Source organism: Nesoenas mayeri (assembly GCF_963082525.1).
Source record: "Nesoenas mayeri genome assembly, chromosome: 14".
Lineage (NCBI taxonomy): Eukaryota > Metazoa > Chordata > Aves > Columbiformes > Columbidae > Nesoenas > Nesoenas mayeri.
This window is the reverse complement of record NC_137556.1, coordinates 17,888,100-17,897,205: the sequence shown is the minus strand read 5'-3', so window position 1 is coordinate 17,897,205 and position 9,106 is coordinate 17,888,100. Positions and strand designations below refer to the sequence as shown.

Sequence of the window (9,106 nt, the reverse complement as noted above, 5' to 3'; positions counted from 1 at the left end):
CAGATCATTACAACAAGTAAGGTAAGTTAACACTTGCTGAAAGGAAGGGATCACAGCATACTTTCCTACATTATGGCACTTAGAGTAGGTACATAGTTCAGGTATTTAGTAGGTAGTGAATACACAGTTTGCTCTTCCCAAAGCTCCCATTATGACATTTGTCATAAGCCCCGAATTAATAGTTAAGAATTGATGACAATATGACAACACAAAGGAAGAACCTCCCCGGGCTCCTAGTGTAGCTGGAGTAACATGTATTCTAGCCAAGCTTCTTTGTGAAGATGGAACTCACATTGCAGAGTCTAAAATTCCCTTCCACTCTTATAACAAGCAAGCAGATATGAACAAGGGACCACTTGTTGCCAGCCCATTCCTCCACCCACTGAAAAACATGGCAATATGGAACAAAAAAGAGAGGTTTCTCATCCACATTATCACAGAGAAACAAAAAGGCTGAGAAAAACCGAAACGATTAGCAGTTCTACACGGGGGTCTTATGTTCCTTTCAAGACACTTTCATCCTACTCAAGCACGTGTGCTGTTGGGAAGACAGATGACCGTGCTAATAATGCAAACTTCAATTTGCTACTAACGCAATACGATTGTTCAGAAGAGCTAACAATGACAGGAAAAACGGTATGACACGTCAGGGGACAAAACGAGAAATGACCTGATGCCTACTAGAGACAGAAAGCCCAGCTCTAACGAAATTCAAGCCAACAGCAGCTTCACTTCTCCTGCCTCCCACGTTCACCTTCCCGGAACAAGAGCCTCCAGCACACAGCGCGTTGCTGAACGAAGCTTTGCCTTCCCTGTAACCAAACCTCTCTAGCATGTCTTAGGCCAAAATTATTTGGGAAGAAGAAACACACGACAAATCATCATACAGATTGGTACTGAACAGAGCCCCAGCCGAACGAAGCTCAAGCCAGCAACAGTACCGGTTCTTCCCCCTCCCACGCCTATGATAATTCTGAGCAACGATCACACGTTCACCTCCCGGGTGCAAGAGCCACTAGCACACAGCTCGTTGCTGAACGAAGCTTGACCTTCCCTGTAACCAAACCTCCCTACATGGGACAGAGCGGAATGCGGAGGGGAAAGGGCAGAGAAGCATCAGAGGAAACCGTTGCGGAGAAAGGAAGGTCATTGGAACTCACCGGGGGAGCGGCGGGGTCCTCCCCCAGCATCGGCGCGGGCTCGTCGGGCGGCGGTCGGGCCGGGAGAGTGTCGCAGCAGCTGGCACCCGAGAAGCGGAGCTGGCTCTTGCGCGAGTCGGCCGTGAGCGACACCTCGTGCGAGTAGGAGTGCAGGAAGGCGCGGACGCCGTCGATGCCCACGAAGTGCGAGGCCGGCACGCCGCGCAAGGCGCCGCTGCCCGCCGCCAGCAGCTGCGAGCGGCGCCAGCGCCGCAGGCGCAGCGCCAGCAGCAGCAGCAGGAAGGCGAGGAAGAGGCAGGACACGGCTGCCACGGCCAGCACCAGCCAGCGCGTCAGGCTGCCGGCCGGCTCGCCCGGCGCCGCCGCCGATGCCGCGCTGCCCAGCTCGGCCAGCAGCTCGGCCACACTCTCGGCCAGCACCACCGTCAGCGTGGCCGTGGCCGACAGCGCCGGCCGCCCGTGGTCCTTCACCACCACCACCAGGCTGTGCCGCGCCGCGTCGCGGGCCAGCGGGAAGCGCGCCGTGCGCACTTCGCCGCTGTGCAGCCCCACGCGGAACAGCCCCGGCTCCGTCGCCTTGGCCAGCTCGTACGACAGCCACGCGTTCTGCCCCGCGTCCGCGTCCACCGCCACCACCTTGGCCACCAGCGCCCCGGGCTCCGCCGAGCGCGGCGCCAGCTCCACGCCCGCCCAGCCCGCGCCCGCCGCAAGCGCCGCCGCCGGCGGGTACAGCACCTGCGGTGCGTTGTCGTTCTCGTCCACGATCACCAGACGCACCGACACGTTGCTGCTCAGCGACGGCGCGCCGCCGTCCTCCGCCCGCACCCACAGCCCCACCTCGCGCACCTCCTCGTAGTCGAACGACCGCAGCGCGTACAGCGCGCCCGTCTCCGCCTCCACCGACACGTACGACGACAGCGGCGCGCCCCGCACACGCCCCTCCCCAAGCCGGTACCGCACGCGCGCGTTCTGCCCCCAGTCCGCGTCCCACGCCCGCACCCTCAGCACCAGCGCGCCCGCCGCGTTGTTCTCGGCCACGCGGGCGCTGTAGCGCGCCTCTGCGAACACCGGCGCGTTGTCGTTCACGTCCAGCACCCGCAGACACAGCATCGCGCTGCTCCACAACGCCGGCGACCCGCCATCCGTCGCCCGCACCGTCACGTTGTACTCCGACACCTGCTCCCGGTCCAGTTCCCGAGCTGTCACCACGCTGTAGTAGCTGCCCCGCGAGCTGTGCAGCCGAAACGGGACAGCCCCCTCCAGTGAGCATCGGACCTCGCCGTTCGCTCCCGAGTCCCGGTCCTGCACGTACAGCAGGGCCACCACGGTCCCGGTCGGGGCGTCCTCAGAAATCTCGCTCACCGCCGATGAAACCGTGATTTCGGGTTGATTATCGTTGACGTCTGTCACGGTGATCGCCACTTTCGTTTTGTCGAAGAGGCCCCCGCCATCATGTGTCTGCACCTCCATTTCGTAGGAATCGCCCTTCTCGAAGTCCAGGCTCCGTACCAGCGTGATCGCTCCCGTTTCAGCGTCCATCCGGAAAACGTCCAATGCCATGTCCGTCGCCTTCTTCAGTGAATATTTCAGGTGCCCGTTGGGACCCTCGTCGGGGTCGGTGGCCGTGACAGTGACGAGGGTGGAGCCCACGGGCACGTCCTCCGGCACACGCACCGTGTACTCCGCCTGGCTGAACACGGGCGCATTGTCGTTGGCGTCCAGCACCGCCACGTGGATCCGCGCCGTGCCCGTCCGCGCCGGCTCGCCGCCGTCGCTCGCCCTCAGCACCAGCTCGTGAAACGCCGCCTCCTCCCGGTCCAGTGCCTTCGCCAGCACCAGCTCGGGACGCTGATCCCCGCCGGGGCCCGCCTGCACGGCCAGCGAGAAGTGCTCGTCGCCGCTTAGCTCGTAGCTCTGCACAGAATTCTGTCCCGAGTCCGGGTCGTAAGCCTCGTCCAGGGGAAACCGCGATCCTGGTGCTGTCGTCTCGCTCATTCTCAGTTCTGTTTCTCCCTCTCGGAAGCTGGGGACGTTGTCGTTAATATCCGTGATCTCCACTTCGATTTCATAAACCTGCATTTCTCTCTCCACTATCAGCTCACAGCGCAGCACGCATTGCTGCACGAGCCGGCACAGTTGCTCTCTGTCTATCCTCTCTGCCGTCACTAAATGTCCCGTCTTCCCGTGCAGGTTGAAATACTGCGTGCTACCTTTGTCCAAGATGCGCAGTGCGCGGTCACCGAACGCTGGCAGCTGCAGCCCCAGGTCCTTGGCCACATCACCCACGAACGAGCCCTTGGGCATCTCCTCGGGAATCGAGTAGCGCAGCTGCCCCCACGCCGCCTCCCACGCCGTCACCAGCACGCCCCACAGCAGGGCTCGCTCCCGCCGGCCCCAGCGCCTCCCCGCCGCCCACATCTCCGCCGCGGCCCCGTCGACACCCCACCTACAACGGCAGCTCCCCGCCTTCCGACCACGGCTCGCCGCTCCCGGCCGCCGCCGGCCCCGCCGCCTCGCTGCAACACGGCTCCGCACCGCGGGGACGCTCGCAGACCGCCGGGCCGCCGAGGCAGACAGCGAGCGAGCGAGCCGGGCCGCAGCGGGCGGGGCTGCCTGCAGCGCTCCGGCCTTCCTCTCGCTCCTCCTCGGTCAACAGCGGCGCCCGCAGCCTCCTCCCGGCACTGCAGACACCGAGCGCTTCCCCGAGCTGCCCGCCCGGCCTGTCCCACCCACAGCTCGCGGCCACGGGACAGTGGACACAGAGATGTCGCCTCTCTCCAGTGATCTCCTGCGTTGGCTCTTCTCCAGCCGAGCCGTTGTTGTGTGAATTTTATCGCAGGGGAAAAATATTTTAGTTATGGTGACCATGATACATAGATTAAAGCTTTCTTAGTGTAACGTGTAGAATATTGCAGGGCGTATCCCCTTTTTCTGAAAGCACAATTTCCTCCGCGGATTGCACAGCTTTTTGTAGCACTTGTTTGTGGGTGATTTCTCTGTCATCCTTTCTGCAGAGTAATACAGCCTCATACTGGAACACCACCAGCCACATTTTTCAAATCCTGGCCAAGACAAGACAGCATAACGCACCAATCCTCCTTTAGAAGGAGCCCCTTCACTGTTGGTCTGCTCTAAATCAGCCTCAATTTCTCCCCCTTCTCCAACAGGTTTCTGTATAATCTTACACTACAAGCCGTGCTTTCAGTGAGGAATTAATATTCCATTCCACTAATTCTATTCCATTAATATTCCATTCCATTGATACACACAAAAAGAGAACAGAAAATCAACGAACAAACTAGCATAAAGACAGTGCTTCTTATTAAACAAAGGAAAACCTTTTGAGAAAAAAAAAAAAAGTGGATACAACGACCTCTGTAGGAAAAGACAGATCAGAAATAGAAAAAGTAAATTAAAAAAAACCCCACAAACAAACAAAAAACCAACCAAACAAAAAAGAAGGTACTGCACAGACAACTCAGAGAAATCATGCCTGGAAAAAATCAGTCAGAAGTTACACGACAAAGGAATAAACTGTAACTCCTCCATTCACGGAATCCCATACACTTCCCTTGGGAGTCTAAAGCCAAAGCAGCATCGAACAAATGGGTTTGTTCAGATCCAAAAGGTCAAGCAGGCCCAAATATGTAACTTCAGGGAAAAAAGCAATCAGGAAAGAAGAATGTCACACACCAAACATCAACCCCATTTCCCCAACCCCAATTGTGTAGAATTAATGGATCTCATTATAGACTCAGGGTTCACGATTCGCCTTTGTTGACACTTCAGACAACACAAGCTTTGTAATCAGAAACTGAACCTGAATCTGTGACTGACAGTGAACCCAGAAGTGTCAACACCTAGTGCGTACTCTGAAGGGAATGCAGAAACCCAGGAGAAACAGAATGGACGTTCAGAAAGGCCCAGAGACCTCATTCAGCACAGAAAGGACAGTTGTCAACCAACATTAACTCATACTGTTTTATATAGCACAAGTTGTGGAGCCAAAACTTCTCAGATGGACCTGAATGCATGATGAACCAAGAGTGCCACCAATAACTGCCTGCTCTGAACTCTGAGTGGAAAATGAAAAAAGTCTCTTTTTTTTTTTTTCCCTTGTGGACGACCAACATCAGCAGAGCTCATTACACTTAAGAGTTTCACCATGCATCCTCAATTTTGGCCAGCAAATAATAATTAATATACATATCTCAATAATCGGTGCACAAGGTGCTCATGAGCACCACTCCCATGCAACTGATTTCAGAGTAGAGATACGGAATTAACTATTCTGCCACGACTGACTGAGATTAGTTATTTCAAGGTGGAAGAAGGTAGGGTTAATCTGCTGAAACCGAGTATCTCACTCTCAGTCAACAGGGAGGGAGTAGTAAATGTAGACCATGTTCCATATAACAACTCCTGAGGAGGGGAGGTTGCTCAGGCAACATCACTAAAATTCTTGGAATACCTGAAGATGCAACTAATACTAAGAACGGAAAGTTAACTCACAGGATTTCCCTTTTCATTATGATATGGAAAATCAGGGTGTGTATAGTTTATACACAATTACTCGAAAAAATCATGCTTGGATAATATTTATCCGTCCCATTAATGCTGCAATTACTAAAGCAGCCATCTACCAAAAAATAAGAGAGCACAAGGAGGAAGACTAGAACATTAAATAGGAAGGAACTATATTTAATTTCTCCATTCATGGACCTATATGCACCTTTCCTTTAAGAAGCCAATGGTATCTCATGCAGTTTTCAAGCAAGATCAAGTACAATTTGGGAAAAAAGTGATGTTGAAGGAAAATTCTCTAATATAGTGGATCCATCACATTTCTCATGGTGTACAATCATTCAGTTTCCACGTTCCTAACTCAAATGAGATTTCTAGTCAGCACCTCTCAGATGAAATTATATTTTTGATCAATGAAGAAAAATGAATTGAAGCCATTACCTGCCTGATATGAGTCAGAGGAGAACACACCCATATTTTTTTTTTCAGGGAGACGAGGAGAAGCACTCCCTATTCTCACCACTCGAGTAAAAAACAGGGGAAAAAGGAAGAAAGTACAGAAATGCTCATGGAAAAAAAACGAGAGACCGCGGCCTTACGGACCTGTGGTGCGTCGGAGTCGGCGGGCGGCTCTCCCGCGCCGGTAATGCTGCTCGGGCTCCGTTTCCCGCTGGGCTCCCCGCCCAGAAGCTCCCCCGCGGGCAGGCTAGGCAGCGGCGGCGGAAGCCAAGCAGCCTCGGCCACGGCGCGGCCCGGCGCCACGCACAGGTTGTAGGAGTAGGGCAAGGTGCCCTCGCAGAAGTCGGCCGGGAAGGCGGCGCCGGCCACGGACAAGCGCTGCGCGCCCAGGCAGCGCAGGACGGCGGGCGGCCCGGCCCGGCGCAGCCGCGCCAGCACGGCCAGCGCCACGCTCAGCAGGAACAGCGCGGACAGCAGCGCCAGCGCCAGCACCAGGTAGAACTGCAGCTCCGCCGCCGAGTCGGCGCCCGCCGCCCGCTCGCTCAGCTCCGGCAGCGCCTCCTGCAAGCTCTCGGCCAGCACCACGTGCAGCGTGGCCGTGGCCGACAGCGCCGGCTGCCCGTGGTCCTTCACCACGGCCACCAGCCACTGCTTGGCCGCGTCCCTCTCCGACACGGCCCGCGCCGTGCGCACCTCGCCGCTGTGCAGCCGCACGCGGAACAGCGCTGGCTCCGCCGCCTGCACCAGCTCGTACGACAGCCACGCGTTGCGCCCCGCGTCCGCGTCCACCGCCACCACCTTGGCCACCAGGTACCCGGCCTCGGCCGAACGCGGCACCACCTCGAACGGCTCCAGCGCCGGCGCCGACCCCGGCACTCTGTCTCCCGCTTCCGCCGCCGGCCAGAGCACCCGCGGCGCGTTGTCGTTGCGGTCCAGCACGAAGACGCGCACCGTCGCCGTCGAGCTCCGCGCCGGCTCCCCGCCGTCCTGCGCCCGCACGACCACGGCGAACTCGCGGCACTGCTCGTAGTCGAAGGAGCGCTGCGCGTACAGCGCGCCGCTCCGCGCCTCCACCGACACGTACGCCGATGCGTCCACGCTGCCGCCCGCCAGCCAGTAGCTCACGCGCCCGTTGGCGCCCGCATCCGCATCCTGCGCGAGCACGCGCAGTATCGGCGCGCCCGCCGCGTTGTTCTCCTCCACGTAGGCGCTGTAGGCGGCCTCCTCGAACACCGGCGAGTTGTCGTTCACGTCCGACACCTCCAGCACCAGCGCCGTGCTGCTCGACAGCGACGGCCGGCCCCGGTCCCTGGCCACCACCGTCACCTGGTGTTTGGCCGCCTGCTCCCGATCCAGCGCGCTCGCCGTCACCACCTTGTACGAGCCGCCCGACGACTTTACAAGCGACAGCAGCGCCTCATCCAACAGCTCGCACGACACCTCCCCGTTCTCCCCGGAGTCCCGGTCCCGCACTTTCAGAAGCGCCACCACCGTGCCGGCTGGCGCGTCCTCGGACACCGGGCTCGACACCGACAGCATCGTGATTTCGGGAGCGTTGTCATTCGCGTCCGTAATGTTTATCTGCACTTTGCAGTGACCAGTGAGCCCACCGCCGTCCCTCGCCTCCAGGTCGAAGCTGTATTTGCTCTTCTCCTCGAAATCGAGGGATCCCACCGTCTTGACCTCGCCGCTCTCGCTGTCGACACTGAACAACGCGCGGACGCCGTCTGGGACGTTGCCGAAGGAGTAGGACACCCAACCATTGGAGCCCTCGTCCACATCCGTGGCCCGCACCCGCAATACCAGCGATCCTGCAGGCACATTCTCCCGCACTCGCGCCACGTAGACGCTCTTACTGAACACGGGCACGTTGTCGTTGGCGTCTGTCACGTTGATGCGAACCTGCACAGTCCCGGACCTCACTGGTTCACCTCCATCCACCGCCGTCAGCACCAGCTGGAAGGAGCTCTGCTTCTCCCGGTCCAACGCTCTCTCCAACATTAATTCCGGCTGTTTGCTTCCATCTGGATTCTCTTTAATGGCCAGAGTGAAGGCCGGGTTGTCAGTGAGCTTGTAAGTCAGCAGTGAGTTGTTGCCCACGTCCGCGTCTCGGGCCATCTCCAGAGGAAAACGAGCACATGGAACAGTCAGCTCAACAATCTCGAGGTCCAGAGCAGCCTTGCTGAATGTCGGAGAGTTGTCGTTGACGTCCTGGATGACCACCTCGACGTCGAAAACGTTGAGAGGGTTCTGCACCAGCGCCTCGAAGCTTACGGAGCAGGACGCCGCCTCGCCGCACATCTCCTCCCGGTCCAGCCTCTCACTCACGTACAGGTTCCCGTTCTCCCCGCTCACCGTGAAGTATTGCTTGTCCTCGCTGAGCCGCAACTTGCGTGCCGGCAGGTTCGCCGGGCTCAGCCCCAGGTCCCGCGCCAGCGGCCCCACAAGCGAACCTCTGCCCAGCTCCTCGGGGATGGTGTAGCGGAGCCGCTCCGCCGCCGCCCGCCAGCACAATCCCAGCAGCAAAGTGGGCAGCAGCACTCGCCCGGCTGCTCGCCTCTGCCCGCCCGCCATTTTCGGCAGCGCTCCCCGCGCTCCTCCCTCCTGTTGCTGCCTTCCCTCCTTCCAGTTCCTCTCCCAAAAAGCGCAGGTGCTGCCGGAGGGCAGCGAGCGATGTGGGCGCCGGCTCGGTCGCCCCTGCTCCCCAATCCGTGCCGCCTCTCGCAGCTGCTCCCTGTGCCGCTGCCGCTCTGGCCGACGCCGGGCGAGCGAGCAGCCTGCGGGGGCAGGACGCTGCGGCGGCTGCGGCTGCGGCTCCGGCTCCAGCGCCGCTCCGCCTCGGCCAACAGCGGCACCCGGAGGCGCCGCGACGCCACCGCAGCCGCCTGACGGCCGCGCTTCTGGGGACCTGGGCTTCTCAACAAGGATCGGTGCCTACACTCGCCTTCGTGGTCTCACTTTCA

General features: G+C 58.9%; 2 protein-coding genes across 2 annotated transcripts; both read right to left on the bottom strand.

Moving 5' to 3' along the window:
* Positions 1-606: 606 nt before the first annotated feature.
* On the bottom strand, positions 607-3,907 carry LOC308045862 (protocadherin gamma-A12-like; the record flags this gene model as incomplete). Its single annotated transcript, XM_080353370.1, has 2 exons — positions 1,161-3,907; positions 607-615 (listed from the first exon to the last, which is right to left on the bottom strand). Exons 1-2 carry the CDS (start codon positions 3,576-3,578, stop codon positions 607-609), a joined length of 2,427 nt encoding a protein of 808 aa, XP_080209496.1. The 5' UTR covers positions 3,579-3,907.
* Positions 3,607-8,717, bottom strand: LOC308045861 (protocadherin gamma-B5-like; the record flags this gene model as incomplete). Its single annotated transcript, XM_080353369.1, has 3 exons — positions 3,607-3,841; positions 4,981-5,032; positions 6,284-8,717. 3 exons carry the CDS (start codon positions 8,715-8,717, stop codon positions 3,607-3,609), a joined length of 2,721 nt encoding a protein of 906 aa, XP_080209495.1.
* Positions 8,718-9,106: the final 389 nt, after the last annotated feature.